The sequence below is a fragment of the Anopheles funestus genome, chromosome 3RL (genome assembly GCF_943734845.2).
Source record: "Anopheles funestus chromosome 3RL, idAnoFuneDA-416_04, whole genome shotgun sequence".
Lineage (NCBI taxonomy): Eukaryota > Metazoa > Arthropoda > Insecta > Diptera > Culicidae > Anopheles > Anopheles funestus.
The window spans coordinates 34501422-34520906 of record NC_064599.1 but is presented as its reverse complement, the minus strand read 5'-3'; the positions used below and the strand labels follow the sequence as shown (position 1 = coordinate 34520906).

The 19485-nt window shown below is 40.7% G+C and overlaps 2 protein-coding genes across 4 annotated transcripts in view; both read right to left on the bottom strand.

The window, feature by feature from the left end:
• Positions 1–19485, bottom strand: part of LOC125771689 (synaptic vesicle membrane protein VAT-1 homolog-like) — a 443804-nt gene that overhangs the window by 143861 nt on the left and 280458 nt on the right. The window lies entirely within an intron of this gene.
• On the bottom strand, positions 384–11073 carry LOC125771701 (uncharacterized). Its single transcript, XM_049442631.1, has 3 exons — positions 10123–11073; positions 3436–3684; positions 384–2340 (listed from the first exon to the last, which is right to left on the bottom strand). The coding sequence occupies exons 1-3, from the start codon at positions 10156–10158 to the stop codon at positions 1516–1518; spliced, it is 1110 nt and encodes a 369-aa protein (XP_049298588.1). The 5' UTR covers positions 10159–11073; the 3' UTR covers positions 384–1515.

The window sequence follows — 19485 nt, the reverse complement described above, 5'->3', positions numbered from 1 at the left end:
TGATATCACAAACAAAAGTGTCATTTAACTCATAACTAAATTTATTTATCAATACTACCATATCTTTCCGGTGATGGAGAATAAACTGTTTCTCAATGTTGTACTTTAACAAGGTCGTCGAAAATGAAATTTTCATGAGTTATTGTATTTATTCGGTATTCAAATACATTACGCATTGCACAAAACAATTACTGATTAGTTTTTAACAAATAAAGCATTTGTATTACAATGCTTTGATAGCCACATAAGGTGACACATAAGCAGACTTATGATTAAGTTTAATTTTCTTCTCGTTGAATTCTTGACATCATGTGCCCCGAGGAATGAAATGAATCTATAACTAAGTATGACATATACAACTATTTAAAAACTATTGCTATTTTTATAATAGAACATGATCCAGCATCCATTAAGTAGCCGTATCATTTTCAGCTTCAATTAAATCCAACAATAAATAATATACTACTAGTACAAGTACAAGTGTCAGAAACGCAGTATCACGTGCACTGCAATAAACTTTTACGACGGCTTAGCGTCATCTTTTGCATACACCGAAACATGATCACCCGGGCTGCAGGTCGCTGCAGTTATGCCGATCGTCATAAGTCAAGTATGTTTTATTAATCGCCGCTAACACAACGGGTCGATCAGCGTGAAGACCTGACCACACTGCCCGGACAAGATTCTCTTTTCCACCTTGATGATTGTGATCATGATCAAATAATAAACCTGTTTCGGATTCTTGATTTAGATTCATCCAGTTTCTCTTACCGGCACGTACTCGGGTTTCCTTCTTACCGCTTGGAATGATATTTAGATTGAGTCAATCCATTAATAATGCTACCGTTTCGGATACCATCGGGCGAAGAACTGCTTCGAAGCGTTGCTGGTGGTGGTGAGATAAATGAGATTCAATTTCCAATTTTCTACTAATGAGTGTTGCATCGCTTGGGGTTCACTTTGGAAACACGCCATTAAGCGAGCGTGCTAGGATGGTCCCGGAGAAGATGTTCCGCTGTTAATAATATGTTATTAAAAGGGTAGAGTTTATAATCGTAAATGCTAAGCAATGTCAAACAGAAGAAGTTTGTTCGTTTGTTGATGCTTTTTTTTTGCTGCTTCCATCTTTCTTAGGCTCATCTTGTATACGCTTATTATGAACCGATCTAAATGCCAACCTGTTAAAAATGTTCTGCTGCAAAGGCAAGGGGAGATAATTTTAGCAAACAAAAAAGAGAAGAAAACTCATTTCGGCATCATGGGATGGAGCAATCACCACAAGAAAAAAGAGTTTATTTTTCACCCGATCATTCATTTTTGTATTTGTTCGTTTAGGTTATGTTTGACAATTCGATTGATTGACATACCGATACTGGCACACAAACACAGCATTATTGTCCGGATTTCGTTCAGAGATCTCGTTTCGGTTTGCGTTTTGCTCCCAATGTTTTTTTTTGTGGTTTTATTTTGCTGGTGTATGTTGATTATGTGACTGTTTCCGATTGTCTGCACGAGTTAGTTACGTTCTGCTTGCAACTTTTGTTTCGGTGAAACCTGAGCATCATGAACAGCATCAACCAACGTTTCGCCTCTCAGTACAGCCTTCAGCGATACCCGATCATCGACCGCTTTCGGGACGTTCGTAGCTTTCGTTTCTACCACCATCGATTCTTGGGGAATTTCGCCGAATCCAGCCCGAGCCTTCTTGGCCGCACTTTCCGCCACCAGCTGAACCGGGTAATCGAAGCTATAGAAGAACCCTTTCGGATCGGCCGATACCGGTTCATCCCCGCTGCCAGCTGTTTGTTCGTCCTGTTGTTCGTTGTTGCGTTTCTTCACACTACGCGGGAACGCTTCGATAACGACACCTTCATCTTGAAGCGCATCCGATGCCACACTAGGCAAAATGTGGTCCGTGTAGGGCAGGCTCGGATAACGAATCAGACTCTGGTGCTGGTTCGAAACGGCAGCCAAAATTTCATCCTGTTCCGGATCGTCCTCCACCGTGTTCGCTTGTACGGCGCGGTAAGGTTCATCGGCACCACCGGACGTAACGTCTGGGTTGGCACGGGCCAAGCTGGCAGCTTCTTCCCATGCCTTCATGTGAGCGAGGCGTGCTTCACGCACTTCTGGTGTTTCGGTTACCGGTTGCAGACGCACCTCGGGACGGTTGTCGATCTGATGAAAACCGAGACCATCGGACCAGTACTGCACGATGATGTCCTCACCGAGTGGATTCACGTACTGGTACGAGCCACGAACTTCACCGTTTGCGTTGCGCGCTTCCAAACGAGCCTGATTGTGGTCACTGTAGCCAAACATAGCTCTACCGAGCCCATCCTAATGTGAAGGACAAGATTAAACCGAAATGATGAGCTTTAAACAAAAATATAAATTTAAGTTTCAATGTTAGTGGTAAGAAGAACTTCAACGTTCATGAAAAGTAGGATCCAGGATATCAGGTGGGATCACTTCGGCGCTGTATATTATGAGCTTCTGCAAGTAGACAAAGCAATAATGGAAATTCTTCGTGCGTGCAATGATACACAAAACCACCATAGTATAAGGAAATGCCGTTTTGTTCCATGACACATTGGTCAGGTGATTTTCAACTTTTTAGAAATTCCGTAGCTGGACATTATTTTCTTTCAGCATAATCTTCGGAAGTCGCTCCTTTATGCTATTTTCCATTGTTATCTAGAACTCTTGGTTTCGTCCAGCAGTATTTGTAGTTTTGCGAATTGGATTGCCTCAAATACTAAGAAGCATAATTGAATTACCTTAAGACACGGAAAGATTCTTGAGGAGGGAATTCACAAGCCGTATGAAAGGTTTTTTAAAGCATAGAATTTTATTTCTTCTTACCAGACGATACAAACGTATCTAGATTTGGGCGTCCCTATAAAACGCCTTTTGTTTTATATATAATACTGTCTTTTACGAATCGAAAATAAAATTATTTATTTTTCCAATTTCCCAGAAGAAAGTTTTTTCTAGAGATATAGAGCAATCTCGGGTAAGGATATGATTATCTCAAAAATGTCAAAAATTACAAATAAATTCCATGCAATTGGTTGGTTGGATTTGCTTGCTTATTGTAGCCCCGGTCATAAATGGCATAAACTTTATCACCCCGAAATGAAGCCATAAAACCGACCATCGACCGACCAAGGAATTACTGAGCGATGCGTCCTTGTGGCATTAAGCCAAACGAATACTATTTTGCAAAATATGGTTGGTCGGTTGTTGGCTGACCAGAACCGAACGAACCGAAGGTCTGCCTGAAAATCCTCTCGGACAGGCAATAAATCTCGCTCGTCCAATTGTTGGCCTGTCTTATGCATAATTCGTAAGTAAATGAGTACAATTGTTAGCGCAAATGACGATCGTCCATGTGTCGGTTACTAGCAAAGGGCGTGTACCACATTGCCTTACCTGCCCATGGAACTGTTTTGCCTCGTACTCTTCCTCCACGTAGTCCTCCGGATTGTCGATACGCCGACCGTTGTAGTAGAAGGTGGCAAGGGCCGGATCCTGCACGTTGCGCGTGTAACCTAGCGGATGTTCGCCCAGCTTTGTCGCGTACCGTAAGTCCAAACTTTGCTGAGTGATGTACTTTTGTGCCTCTTCCGGGCTGATGTTGACGACCTGGATGCGTCGAGCAAGCAGCAACGGCGTCACCAGCTGTATGTAGGAATTCATAAAAAGGGAAACGAAAGAAGAGAAAAAAAACAATAGCATCACATTAGCATCAAACGGACAGATTTGTTATTCAATTACTCTGGAACCTGGCGCGTCCGAAACAATGCACCGATTAGCATGAAATGGAATCGCCGGTAAAGAAAGTGATAAAGCGACAGTTTTTCTTTGACAGAATCGTAAAATAACACCGGTGACGGAAGTAGGAAATTTCAAAACCATAACTGTCATCCTTTCAATCCGACCATGTTGGCTCAGCGTGGAGCCCCCGTCGTTCCCGTCGTTCCCGGTTGTTTTATTTTTCTCTTTGGCCACCAGCAGCATTTCTTTTGCATTTCTTGTTTCTTCCATTTTGTCTGGCGACATTATTCTTGCGCCAAAAAATTTCAACTCTTTTGACACGATGCCAAACAGCGGTCGGGAGCCGCCAACTGGTGGTGCGAAAATAAAATAAACCAAGTCGGACGCACGCAAGATATATGCTGCAGCATCGTTGGTGGCTCTTCTGCCGCAGCAACAGTGGCTTTGTAATGCGTTTGGCACGAACAGGGTGGTTTCCAAAACCCCTTGTTCCATAGATTGTGCGATATTTTTATGACCTTTCTTTTTCGTTTCTTCCCCTCTTCGGACGATTCCGGTGCCCGTGAAGGGAATGTAGAAATAGTAATCATAAAAAAATCGGAAGATTCCGACGTTGCGATGTGGCATTGAAATTATATATCGGTTCCGCATTGTAACTGGTGGTGAATTTTTATTTTCCGTTTTTATATATTTTTCCTTTAAGCATTAGTCTCGTTTGTGAATGATAGAATTTTGTTGGAAATGGTTCAACCATGATGCATAATCATCGAGCACTGGTGCCGCTGTAAATGTGTAGAAAAAAAACAACGACAAAATGCGATCCATTGCGAATGATCGATGCAACTGGCTGCTGCTACTGGTTGTCCATTTTGGTAGAGAAATGTAAATTTTGTTACAACGAAAGTACGTCCCCGGGAACATTATGATTCAATTTATGCCGCACTGGAATCGATTGAATGATTCGTACGCGAATAATGTGCATCGGTTTTGGCAAAAGACAGCTTCTGGCGTCGCACACTCTGAATAACAATGTAGCAAATGGTACAATTTCCGATCATAACGTTATTATGTTTCCAATGTACATCGTCCTCATTGAGTATGATTGATCACATAATAGGAGAGACCTTCGTAATAATATTTGAACCGTATTTGGATAGTTGTACGTATCTTGAACTGAGAGGCAGCAGTTTTGGTTTCCCAATCCCAGACTATCGTTGTGCTGCGAGAAAATGGAATCATAATCAACAGTTTGAAGGTTGTTACTTTTGTTCATCAAACCTACATAATGTTTATAACAGTATTCACTCCAAATTGATTGATGGTATTTGATATCAATAAAAACATGAGTGTTTGATATCAAGTTGGTAACAAACTGATTAAAAAGTAAGGCATGTGAATATATTTGTTCCGCTGTAAGCAGTAAAGTTCCATTAGAACCAAGTTTCTTAAAAAGTCCTAAATTAACATTTTCTTAACCCAATATAATACCAAATTCAAACATTTATTTCCAACCGAGGTTTATAGACATACAGGCTGTACTGTGGTGGTGTCCGATGTTTCTTTCGAATAGTAGATCAATTATATATGAGCTAATAAACATTCACAAATTTGAAAACGTTATTAACGTTAACAAAAAATTATTGAAAGTAAAAGCTTTAAATTTGTTGCTGTCAATACAATATCATCAAGGAGTAATGAGCTCTAAGGACCATTTCTGGCTTACTAGACTTGTTTTACAACATAGCCGAATAGTCAGTCCTTGCTACGGGGGGACACGGTCCAGATGGGATTTGGCACCCAGTCCTGTCGTGTGGAACTGTCGCCGTTTAACACATACACAATCGGGCCGTCCCCATTTGTAGACTTTATTCTTGTTGAATAAAATGAAATGTTTTCAATTTGGTTTGATTTTCGTCTAACCTTCTGGATTTTCATTAAAATTAATTTGATCTTTTAGAGAACTTTCCAAATTTGCCTACGAGGTCTAACCATTTAAGTTTATGTTTTAAATACAATAGATTTGAGCTTCAAAAGAATCGAGAAAGAATACAAAATTCACCTCTTCTTCTATGGTGGCACTACAACTTTAAGACGCCTTTTTTATTTCGTGTACTTTACAGGAATTTTGAATATATTTTATAAAAGACCCAGCGCAAATGGAAGTGTTGGGTCTTTGAGTTTGTAGAAGAACACATTTACATTAGTTGTATTAGTTGATGCTTTAGAAAAGTCTAAGAATCAAGAGATATAATATTTAGAATACATATAAATTTTCGGGAGCTTTAATGAGTTATCTGATTACACATGACATGCAAAAATAATTATCGAGCATAAAATTTATTCAGCAAAATTGATTTTAACTTTAAAATAAACCTGATTTCCTTACTATTCCATTAAATATGCACCATTTTTAACATTCAAGCTATTAATTACTATTCCAAAACAGTCGAAAGCGCTTGTTTCTGATTGGCAATATTTACTCTTTTCCATTTCACTGCATCACAATCACATTCCAGTAGGGCACGTGCAGCAATGTACAAAACGCGTTCGTTTTGGTACAAAATCTAACGAAAGATTTATTTGCGATAGAAACAGGTAACGGAGCAAATGCACCAATGGTTGCATGTTAGTGAAGGGGTAGTGATATGACTGACCCAGTATGACTGACACCAACAGTTGCACGATATGCTTGCATGTGTCCTAGTGGTAAAAACCAGAACGGGACACAAACAGGCGACAGTGAACAGCGATTTGTATTCACCTTGACAGTGAAAGAAGCGAAAGCTGAGCCCTACCGCATTCCGTGTTGAGGCGGGCCTTAAGTGAAGTGGGCACGTGCGACCGAAGCGTGACAAAGTTGCATAATGAAGTAGGCAGTGATGTCGATTGCAAAGGGTAAATGGGACAAGACTTGTTGTTTTTTCTCCTTATTTTGTTGAAATAAAACGTCACACAATACAATTCCGGAGATCAATATACATACCAAGAATATTGTGCGTCAGCAAAAATCCGCCCGAAAGACCAAATAAATATCATCTCGAAGATTAAGGTCAAGTAAAGATTTTTAAAATTGGTTCCTTTTTATGCAAAGTAAGATGTAGCCATTGGTTTAGCGGACGAAGGAGTAATGCATTATTGAGCGAACATTCATCAAAGCGATAAGCATCATTGAACTGTTTGGTGAAATATTCAAATCATCGTTAAAATACAGACATTGCTCATAACGTTGCACAGCTTTTGGTGGTGGATGAATATTTCATCACTAAAATTGGCTTTTTATCTTATCCGGTAAAATTGACTGACTGCAAAGAATGAAGCAGCATATTGCGGCACAGAAGACAACAGATTTCTTGCCTCATCCACTTCAGTGAAAATAAAACGAAAGTAATACAAACCCAGCATTCCGCTTACTGGTGATTGATTAGGGTTTGTGTGAGCGTTTCTTTTAATCATCCTCGCCCTCGATTGAAATGTAGATTGTTCACGAAAGTGATTTCCTCTAACTGTGGGGGTTTTTTTGCTCTTCAATTTGCTGAATTGACAGCTCACAGTCCTGCCCGAGTCAAATGTTGACTTGCGAGAACTTAATTCTAATGTCAGCACGCACGACGGGTATTTCCAGTGTCGTCCTGCCAGCCAAACACCTGAGCGATGAATCACCCGGCATTGTCTCCTGGAAACCCTTATAATGGGGGCTCATAAATATTTCATGTGAATCAACTGAATTTTATTTGGCAATTCCAAATCATCTGACGGGTTTATCCGTGTGTTTGGCAAGTTGTTTTTTACCAGCTTCGTTTCATTCGCTGACTTACTACTCTTTTGGATTATTACATTCTTCCGGTGGTCGGTTTTGAAACGATCGTGTCACGATCCTATTTCGAGTGGAATGAAATAAGGGGATGGGTGACTTCTTCACTCCCGGTCGGTTCTAAGGCAAAGCGTCAGTATCATTATCGCTAAGTTGTCGTCATTAGTTTGCCGGATGGCCTTGATTTATGTGTTGTTTGTCTATGACTCCATAAGTCTTCGTTGGGTTCGTGAAATCGTATCGCGCTAAGCTGCACAGCTAAACAAACGTCCAGCACGAAGCATTGGCAAACAATGGGTTGAGGAACAAATTTACTACCATCCAGCCTGTGGCGCTGGTCCAAACGTTCAAACACTTGACGTTATTAAATGTTTGCTCGACAGACACTGGCCAGTGGAACGATCCCGCCACATAGGATATGTTTGGCGGTAAATATCGAAAGTTCATCGATGACTGTCAGTTGAGCGATAAATTTCGTCATCGATTTTAGAACAACATCATGGTTGAGTTGGCATCAGTTTTCTACGCGTTCTAGCCCGTTAGAAAATCGATTTCAATTCAAAGCCAAGAATCTAGAATGAGATTTCAAATACCAGAGATAGAGACAGTTAGGAATCTATTTACAAAAAAAAATCTGCCGATAAAATACAATCGTCCCATAAACCATCTGTTCACTGTGAGGCTTACGCACCCGCGCCCAAAGATGGCCATCAAACCCGATAAGTTTAGCATAAATTAGTCCAACCGACCGTTTGCCCACACAGACTGGTAGGTCAACGAACTGTCTACGCCACCGCCCCATGTGAAAAGTACAACTCCCAGTGGCAACAGGTTCTGGAAAACGGGGGGAAACAGAATCGGATCCTCATCCTGGCTGGTCATCTCGGGATTGCTCTCACTCCTTGCGCGGGAACGGGTTTCCAGTGCGCGATAACCTTGAACCAACCATGTTGTATTAACACCATTTTCGTCCTCGTACATTAGCATTTTGTTGCTTAGAACGTTGTAAGAATTCCAGAGAGCCCGATGAACCAGTTCCAGGTTCTATAAGAACACCGACTGGACCGGTAGGATCTTACCGAGACTAACTGTTCCCACCGTGACATTTAGGGCAATTTTCAAAACCACTTAATAAAGAATTCAATTTAGTAATATGCTACAATCTGATGCTCCAAGAAAACAGAAAGCTTGAAGATGTTTAGGGATGCTGTCCATTTCTGGCTCTCAACGATCTGTGACGACTCTTCTCCAATTTTGGCTATAAATCAACATACACAAGCGTACCCTATTTTTGGAAATTTTAGAACTTGTTTGACTTCTTCGAAAGATTTGGCCTTTTTCGTGTATGTATCACATACATCCGATCCTGATTGTTTAGCTAAAGGTTAACGACATTAGCAGACCGATTGTAAACACCGATTGCCGGTGAGTGCGCAATCTGAGCCGATTCAGTAATCCTAAGAATTTATGGTTATGCAGCAGTGCGGGAAAACAAACCAGCAAAGGATGCATTTCATATTGATTGGATATTTTTTGGAAGTGTTGAAATTGGACGTTGATGCTGCTGATATTTAAAGAGGAATAGAATTTTATCGTTGATTTTTCAACAATTCTTTCATTTTTCAGCTTCCAATTCCAATATTTAATCGTACGAAGACGCATGAATCAAGAAATTTGCATTTTTATATTATAAATCCCTTTAGCAGTCGCTTGTTCGCTTTAACCTTGAAGCAGCTTCGTTTAAAAAGTTATACTGTGTATATTATTCTTAAGAACAAGAATAGTTTAACAACTTTATGAATCAATAAAACTGAATAATTTAACAGGTTGAATGAATGTTGATTCTGCTTCCTCCAGCCATTCTACGGTCTTGCGCTTTGGCGATCGGTCTAGTACACTGAAAGTCGAGGATCGAATCCCACCAGAACAAGCTTTGGTTGAGTTTAAATATGTGAAAAAAGAGTTTCATAAAAAGAACCCAAATAACTCAAATCAAATATAATACTAATGAAACAAATTTGTAACATAAAACAAAAATTCCGATTGAATAATTTCACATTAAAACAGCGCTATTTTTAGTATTCTTAGTACAATTCTTGCATCACCATCAACCCGAAAACAGTATCACACCTTATACAAAGCCCGTAAAACTTCAATTCCCTAAAAATCACTACCCGACTTTGGCGCCGACCAACTTTGGTACGAAGCGTAAAATTCGTGCCCAGAATTTATATTTCCACTTTTCGGCACCTCGCTTAAAAACGGACCAACAGGCCAAACCGATCCGAAAGAAAAACGAGAACTTTGATTATAATTCCTGGAGTCAAGGCCACCGGGCCGTTTTTTATTATCGTGTGACATTTACTTCCTTTTTCGTTCAGGCTTAACGCTTACTATATCGCATTTAGATATCCTGTTTCTGTTTCCTCAAATAAAAAAAAGGATAACCATTCTTCTGTGTCGTTTGTTTCGAGTTTTCCACTATAAATTATGGCGTTTATTCACGCATTTCTGGAAGAAGTTGCACGTACCGAGAGGATGGTTAGAATTTGTATCAATTTCTCCATGGTTGCTGTCACACAAAACACACTCTACAGACACACACACACGTACACTCGGAAAACCCCTTCAATATGCACCAGAAGGGAAGGCTTTTACGTTAATTAACTTTTCTTTTCACACCGATAGGCTTATCAGGGTAAGCTGTGTGACTACTTTCTAGATCACGTATCAGCACCAACTACTACGCAGGTACACTAAATTAGGCACACTGCACTGTCAATATTACACAACGTCGCAAATGAAACAAAAATAAAAAAACCCGCGTTCCGCTCGTAGAACCCGTACGATCGATCGACGCGTATCGAACGATGCGAAATCTTGAAGCTTGCGTTCCCGCGACCACGAAAACAATAACCGTCGAGCGACGCGTGTGACAGCCTTTTTATATGGCCATCATCATTCCTGTGCGTGTTTCTCTTGCGGCAAAGCGCGTTTGGTGTGTGTCTGTTGCCAATGTTCGATCTCCACACGGTTTCGCATTCTTATCCCCAATTTGTGTGCCCCTCCGTATGGGTGTGCGTTGAGCTGGAGCTGGAAGAAGGAGCTCTGTGGATGAAGCGAAGCGCAAACGAACGAAACACTGTAGATGAAGTTCTACTCTCGATCTTGTCCCGCTCGTCGATCGTCCGCTTCGGTGATGGGGTTTGTGATAGAGAGCACTGTTTGTTCTTGTTTTCTTATGTGCTACGCGTTCGTCCGTGGATTCACTTAGGCAGGTTCTGGAGCCGTATCGAATATTTTGCGACAAAAGGTACAAGACCAGTACGACCTTTCGCTTTTTAGAGCAACAAGATAAGCCGACCAGGCGAAGAAGCACCCGCTTCTATTGATTCCTTTCCGGTAATATCTGTTCCAACCACATACAGGCGTAGTTAGAGACCTGAAAAAGCCTTTGCCAGGACATACGACGAGCGAGTATTGACCAACTGTTGGACAATGGTTACCGAGCTGTTACTATCTATCCACCAAACGGATGCAGCTAGAAGCGAAACCGATGGTCAACGGTTCGTTTCGGTCACCATCAATTAAAGAAACACCGTACCCGGTTTAATGTAAGCCGCCGCCTGTAGTACCATAACTGGTAGAAAACTGGTCGGGAAATAATTGCTACATGCAAGCAGTAAATTGTCCTTTCGGAAGATACTGCCCGGGTCCGATGATAAGAAGCAAAGATGGTAGAACAAACTGGCTCAATTGTCGTTGTATGTCACACGGCAGGGGTTGTATCAGTTGCTTTGCCGCTTAATGCACCACACGGGAAGGATTTATTGATTGTGAACATGTGAACAAGAAGGTGTCCAATTAATAGAAATTCATTACGTTTTACATACCATGTCCATTTCGCTCTTCTCTGTTCTTCATCACATGTGTTTTGGTTTACATTTCTGCGCTGCTTATAGATCAATCGTGTGGACAAATTGTTTGGTGATGTCGGTGTTGATCTTCTCACGTTAGCATCGGCACCAAATCTCATCCAAAGACTATCCACACATTATTTATAAGAGCTTGATCGAATATTTAACGACAACAGGTGCACGAACTTTCTAGGAGAGAACCAGAAAGCAATTTTAACCTATTGACCGAATAAGATAACAGTGTTCATCACCAACTCAGAACCGCACCGTAACATATTTAAATGCCAAATAAATTCTTCCCACACAAAATCGCCTTGTGGTCAATAAATGAATTCGTTCATTCAACTGCAGACACAAAACCAAGCTGTTGCAATAAACCCACCTGTGCCGCAAATGTATGTGGATTAGAACCAAACCCATTTTCCTCTTTTATCCACTCTTCTGCGTATGTCTTACACCACTTTCAATTCTACAAGTGGCAATAAATACGATAAAATACCTAAGATTAGGTTACTTTGTGTGTTCGGTTCAGTTCAATGAACCTGGATGATTGCAAAAAGCGACCAAAATAATGCGAAAATGTCCACTTGTTTCTCCACTCCCGTAATGTGATAGCTTTTCTGTTCAATTTCTCGTTATGATTGATGAGTGAGAAGGATTTGATACTTTTGAGGGGTTTTTGCATGGAAATTGTAATGCGAAGAAAATGATAAAAAGAAAATAATTCATTTGTTGCCGATTATTTGCGTGCTTTGATGGTTTTACTCGACGGCAATAAGATATTAATTCCGAGTGACATGACATGGTTTTGATCGCTATCTTCAACATCAGAATTGACATGTCGCTATGAAGGAGCTTCTCCATCTTCGTCATCTAAGCAGGTGACACTTTACTTTGCAAAGATTATAACCATAGCGAGAGAACCTATTCTACAACACTATTGATGCATTCCACACACTGCCGGAGCACCATCAAGAACTAAGTCACCTTCTTCAGCGAGCCCGAACACCGCAGTGTAAACAGTTCGGAAATGGTAAAAAGGCGCAAAAAATGCTCCACGGCGTTTGATGAGTTTTGCTTGGATGTGTGTAAAGCAAAGCGATCATTCGAAGCACCTTCATGAATATTCATTGCACCCACTCTGGACGGTTGCGTGCTGCACGTCTTTCTTCAATTTGGTGCGTTTCAGGTGAGCAGCAGACATGTTCGATATTCGTGTGTGCCCGAGTCCATTCCTGATGACTGATGACAGAACTTTAGCAGCTACCGGTTCCCAATAATTCACCGTCTAATGAGTCATATCGCACGATCGTACATATCGTTGATCGGGAATCGGGAAACAGTAAGTTAGTGGTTACGATTGCACGTCAAGATATCTTTCTCTCGCTTTCCATCCTTCTATTAGGTGACTTAATCACGTCCAAGCATTTGCTACATTCTAGAATATTCAACAACTTCCCAAATTGGGTGTGAATGCAGAGACCTCAATTAGAACTTTATTTCGGTAATGAACGGTGAACGATCAAATGTCAAAAATGTTTCAACTTAATCCCCTAGAGTCCACGTCAAAATTGATGAGCTTTTATTTATGATTCGTAAATTATTTTATATAACGTCTTCAACGCGCTTCCAATTTAGACAATTTTATGTCTTACTTCAACCCTCAAGTCTGAGTTCCACTTTCACAGCATCCGTCGCATAAGAACCGTAGTCAATTTTATGCTTAGGCGTCCCGAACAAAACTGGCCAGGCAAGTGATATTTTCAGATCCAGTCTTGCGTTCCTTCCCTTCCGTTCTTAAGCCACGCTAATTCCAACTCCGTCCGTTCCTTTCAGCACGTACTTGGCACGTCGGCGATTCGATACGTTGTTCACGCCCCGTACATTTGAATTCCTGCGGGATCTCTCGGTCTCTCTACGGCACCATCATCATCTTCATCGTACGGGCTAATGTGTTTTCTCGGCCTGTTGTAGGTAGGGGCGAGACTAAGCCTTTAACCATAGCAGAAACAACATGCCAGGTGAAGCGTACAGGCATTACAGGTAATAAAGTGCTTGCTGAATAAAATCAATTTTTATGGGGTATTATTAGTTTCTTGTCCTTTCGGATCGGCAAACGCACTGCCACCCTTTCAGGCGTTTTGTTTGTGTTGTGGCCTGCAAAGACTTTTTGCGACTTTTCCGCACGGAAAGAGCAAGGCGTCCTTGAGCTTGACGTCGGTCGGTGGAACGTGGCACGCCAGTAAAGCAGTCGGAAAAATGGTTGACGCAAAATGCAGTCGGCAGCATAGGGGGAAACCGTCACCCGTTTGTCGACATGCGATAAGTGAGCAATTTATCGAGCATAACCATCGATTTTGCAATCCTGCTAGACAGATGGAAGTGCGGCGGAAGCACCACAGACAAACAGCTGGATGATGATGATGCTAATGTGATGTTAGTTGGGTTTTCTTTTCAGGCCATTGCAGAAGAAAGAAGGTAAGAATGATTCTACCGACCGAAGTTCACGGCCTGTCAGTGGTCCTGGATCTGGTTGGTCTGAAGCGTACGCTTCTCGCTCCGTGACATGCAATTAATTAATTAAATGCAATCTATCATCGCTGGAAAGCGTGATGGACCAGATGAACTTCTGGTGCAAAGTGGGCTCGTAATGGAATCGTATTAACATCGTCCGTGTGGTTGGATGTTTGACAAGCTGTACCACCGTGACGGTAACACTGGTGATTCATTAGTTTGCAAAGGGACATAAACAAGCATGTGAAAAATGGTTATATGTGTAGAGGGAAGATCATATGAACTGATCAGGCACTTCCTTAGATTGTTTTACTCTTGTGATCACAAATACTATTATTATTTATGTGGTTTGATGTATTTAATTTTTGTTTTTGAGGGATTGTTTTCTATTTTATAGTTATGATTTTATTTTAAACGAAAAAGAATCAAATGACACATTGTTGAATTAAAATTATAATAAAGATCACATTTTTAGCAGATGTATAAATGAAATCAAAACGTTCAAAGTATTAAAAATGTGAAAAAGTACCTTTTTGTGTCTCGAAATAAACTGTTTAATTTCATTATGATACTTTGTATTACATTTATTCTGCCAGTTTTTTTTAGTAATTAATTAGTTTGTCATTATGGTCTCTTTTTGTGCCAAAAGTAATAATTAGATGATGACTGTAATCATTTAATCACGTGGCTCATTTTCCAAGTTGTTTCTTCAGATATAATGGTTATTATTTATAAAATAACTAAGAAAAAAAGAACTTATGAACACGTTTTAATGACAATGAAATAACTTTAAAGTCTTAGAGTTAAAATAATTATTATTATTCAAAAATTAAATAGGCAAATTCATCGACAGTAATGACGAATACTTCTCATTTTACTTCTTTTAATAAAGAACTAAAATCAAACATAAATAAAAAGAAAAAAAGAATAAAAGGCAAAACAAAAAAGGAAGTAAAAAAGAAAAGAACTATGAGAGTTTCAGGATCAATTGATAAAGTAATTTTTATTTTCAAGCTGTAGTCGAAATATAGAAAAAAAACAAATCTCGAAATAGGAAGAGTTCCTCATATATGTTCACAAAATTTGGCAAAACTTGAAAAGAATCCAGAAATGATTCTGACTTTATCGCTTGAAGCCTGTTAATCGACGAAAATTGTTTTAGACCCTCGATTGTTTTTTCTTAAGTTAAACTAAAACACATTCAAATGTTTTAGGAAGAGTTTGAATTACCAAGAAAATTGTTCTATTTTTCAAATTCATCCAACCTGTGACCAACGTGGCCGTTCCTTTCGTTCTAGATCATTTTTATTATCTTTCCCAAAACTGATTGCTTTGAAAGCAACTTCTTCACCGGAGCTACACATTTATCAATAATCTTAAGCCCCTACCCGCACACAGCGCCGCTGTTGTTGTTCGTGAGCAAAAATCCTTCAAAGACAACGAAGGAAAAATCATTCCTCCAAAAAGCTAACAAAGGAAACAACTCTTAAACACACAATCCAATCCACCACATCACGTCTCTTAATGATGGCATTTCAAACGTCGGAACGATTCCTATCCATCTCCATCTGTTTGGGTTTGCCGTTTCCACAAATCGTTTAATCAAGCTCACTTCCGCGACCTAAAGCAGTTCTGTGTGTGTGTGTGTATAATTTTTTCTACTTTTTTACTCCCATCCCATCGTGCTTTTGTTTGATTCCGCAAACCATGATTGTGCGGTTTTCCTACGATCGGGAACAGCTCAATCTCACAAACCCGAACTTGGCCAAAAAAAAACGCTTGGTGACGCGATTCTTCTGCTCGCTTTGGACGCGTTTCCCAATCCCAAGGGCATTTCCTTTCGTTCGACAACGCAGTGTTGGATGTTGGAAACACGCAAAACGGGGAAAAGATATTTCAGGACGACTTCTGTTTTTGCGCGTTCGTCCCACGTGCTGTCAAAACAGCTCCCTTGCCCCGTTCTTTCCCTCTACTCCTCGCAAAAGCGCGTCGCTTATATGCGGAAGCAAATAAATTTCAATTCAATGCAGGTCAGTATGAAATATTGCAATCATAAAAGTGGATTTATGTAACGCGATGGTGGATTCATCCTGGTGGAGTAGAGTTCCCGGAGACGGAACGAAACGAAACAGGGAGAGAGAGAAGGCGAGGACTTATGCTTTTCTTAGCCACATCGGGATAGAAACTATTCTTAAAGGGAAAACACGAACAAAGTTCACGGTCACAGTGGACCAGAAGCGGTCGGTGCATGTTGCATATCACAAAGACGACAAAGGAGATGCAGTTTATGCTACACCATGATACCACCCATCATATCATCAATGCAGGCAACGCCTCGTTTACACTTTTCAATTAAACGAATCAATTTTTCAAACGCACCACTTTCACGCACCGGCGTCCGGCCCGGACACACCATGCGGGACAAACCGGTGCGTCTTCTCTATTATTAACAATCGTTTACGGTTCACGGTAGGCTCTTGTCCCGGTGCGTTCTACAGCATTGTACCTAGACCTTTTCTAGTGCAACGCGGTGCTTTTGCGTGATGGAACGTGGTTTGTGTTTGATTAACATGTACGGTGAAGGAAAATAAACATTATTTAATATTTAATTAGTGTTTGTTTGCGATGGGATGGGCAGCACCGATAGTGTTTTGGTTGTACTAAATGAAGTGAAATAGGTAAACAGCTCGTAAACGGGGAAAAAGTGTAATATTTATAAAGCATTTAGCGCTGTGATTACAACACAACGATTATTTTAATTCATTTTAAGTTACAAGTACAGCTAACAAACGCCAAATTATCGCTGTAGACTTATTTTAGAAGTGTGCTATAAATCATTTTTAATTTTTCAGAAATACAATCTTGCTAATTATGGAAATTATAATGAAGCATGATGTAGAATTTTGAAAAATAATAAACATAATTAACTTTTAAGCGAGTCACGCAAACAGGCGTACCAAGGATATGGAACATGAGCATAGAAAAGGAAAATGATTTAATGATATCCAATATCCTCAAACCGTAATCGCATGTTTATGTTACTAGTAGTAAACGGATGCACAAATCCAGGGTATTACAAGGTTTTAGGAGTAGTAAACATTTTCAAATTTTTTATTACGTCTAGAATTGCCTGTCCATTTTTCATAGCATAGCCAAGGTATAACTGTACAACGCAATGAGCTCTATTGGAATCCCGAAAAAGCTTGCAGATTTTTACGAACTTCAACGACCAACGTCACATGTTAGGTGATATCGAATGGAACACTCTCAGAACCCTTTGGTACCACCAAGGGTCTACGCCACCTTCCAAACGGTCTCCTACGACACCGGTCCTGGAGAAGAATATCCGCTGATATGACGTGGTAAGGTAGCGACGAGAGGTTCAGCACCAGACATACGGCAGCAACAACGAGAAGAGGCCATGAGACGCTGGCAACAGTAGTGCACAGCCAGAGCGGAGCAGAAGAGATCGCCTGGGATGAAGACGAGGAGACTTATCCAGGACTTTATGTTCTGGGTAAATCGTAAACACGGAGAAATTGATTTTTATTTTACTCAACGCTTTACAGGGCGGAACAGCAGCAGCAGCAGAGACAGCTAGGACTGATGACGCCGAAGCAGCCTTGAAAGCAGCAAAGGCTCAACAGGATGGGTGCATGGCACATACGATCTTGCATGGAGTACTACGGACATCAGCGCATCGGCAAGGTTCGGATCAGGTCGAGGAGTGGTTTAGTTAGGGTCCCATCGCCGTCTAATAAGTCTATCCAGATACTGATATAGACATCATTGTTTTACGTCTCTACTATGTGGAGGACGTCTACCAACAGAGCGAACAGACGTCAGAACTCTTCGGATTGGGCAACTCTTCGGATTGGAGATTACAAGGCATAAACTAAATTGATGGCGACACCACCAACGACCCTGCTAACAAAATCGTGACTTACGAAGGGGTGACGTACAGATTGGTGATCACACATTTTAAAATCGACCAAATCTTCACCCATCTTGGGTCAAAGGTCAGCACCGACCCCAACATTTATGTTGAGATATGCACTAGGGTGCTAGGCTGTCAACGTGCTCTTTCTCCAGTCTGAGAAGAAATCCCTCACTCAAAACACCTGTAGTGAAGATCGGAGATGCGATTAGAGGATGAAATCCTCTTAATAGCAATCGGGAGAAAGATTTCAGAAGGATTTTTCTCCCCGCAGGTATGGATGATGGAGGATTCACCATAATGAGGAGCTCTACGAGTTGTACGATGAACTAACTATTGTTAGTCAGCTGACTCCGGTGGCTGGCTAGTCATGTCATGTCATGGCATCGATAATCATTTGAATAATAGCGGCGCTCGACTTTGAGCGGTACTTTTAACGAAAAAAAAAAAAACAAATCATTTAAATAATTTGTTTAATATTTAATAATCATTTTTTGTATTTCTATTCACCTATTTTATTATTGCGGGTTTTGAAGTATTATCAATGAATCATCAAATAATGAATAACAAAATTCCTTTCTGGAAATTTGCATGCCAAAGCTTGTATAGAAGAAACAAACGCTTTTGAAAAAGAGCTTTCTTCGGTAGTACAATTATCAAATTTCTTCACTAATAAACAGGTCATTGGCATTTTCTTATTCGCATGCCAGCTGTATCTATTTTGGATGGTGCCCGAAATACGATAGGAACACGTTTGCCGACCGATCGACCCATCGTGTCTTATGGTTCCCTTTGCCGAAACGTTAGCAAGTCAATTATTCCATGACCGATTATGCCAACCATACAGACCGTTCGCTACCGTTGGGCAACCTTAAAAAGAACTCCCTAATCACCAAACAGTTTCATTTCATTGGCCTTTGTTGCACATGTGTGTTCTCGATTCGCTGTGTTTTTTTGTTCGACCCATCCGAAGAAGTATTTATTGGAAACAAAAACGATAGCAAAAAAACAAAGGCAACTTGCGCGATGCCTCAGCCCACATAAGCGTGAAAGGACGAGCTAGTTTACGAACGGACCCATCCGACACTAACGTCTCGAATACGGTAAACATCCACAGCGTGGTAAACGCGTAAGTAAGCGAATGCGATACGATGTTCAGTGTCTATTAAATTTATGACTTCTCTTCCGGTCTTGGTCCGTGGTTTAGGTTTCCTCGCTTTGTTTTTTTTCGCCCCAGTTTTTTGCTCTCCATCCTAAACCGGAAGACGATGCACCCCCATCGTTGAAGCTTTCGGTTCCCCGGACAAGCATTTTCCCGGCATATTTACGCTGTGTTCAATGGTTTCCGAACGGTAGGTACGATAAGTTCCACATTGTTCGACGCTTTTGCGCCAAGTTACGCCGTTTTATGGCCCATCAGTTCAGCGGAAGGTTTTGAGTGGAAAATGTTTCTTCTATCCAGAAAGTAAAAAAAAAAAAACAAAGTACCGTGTGCATAAAATGTGGTACCTTTCGGATGAGTTAAA

Excerpts from the sequence above, each read along its gene's own strand:
- LOC125771701 (XM_049442631.1), bottom strand. The coding sequence starts at position 10,158 with ATGGAGAAATTGATACAAATTCTAACCATCCTCTCG. Across the intron at positions 3,685-10,122 it reads AAATTCTAACCATCCTCTCG|CTGGTGACGCCGTTGCTGCT; the intron begins GTACGTGCAACT and ends TCCTACATACAG. Across the intron at positions 2,341-3,435 it reads CAAAACAGTTCCATGGGCAG|GATGGGCTCGGTAGAGCTAT; the intron begins GTAAGGCAATGT and ends CCTTCACATTAG.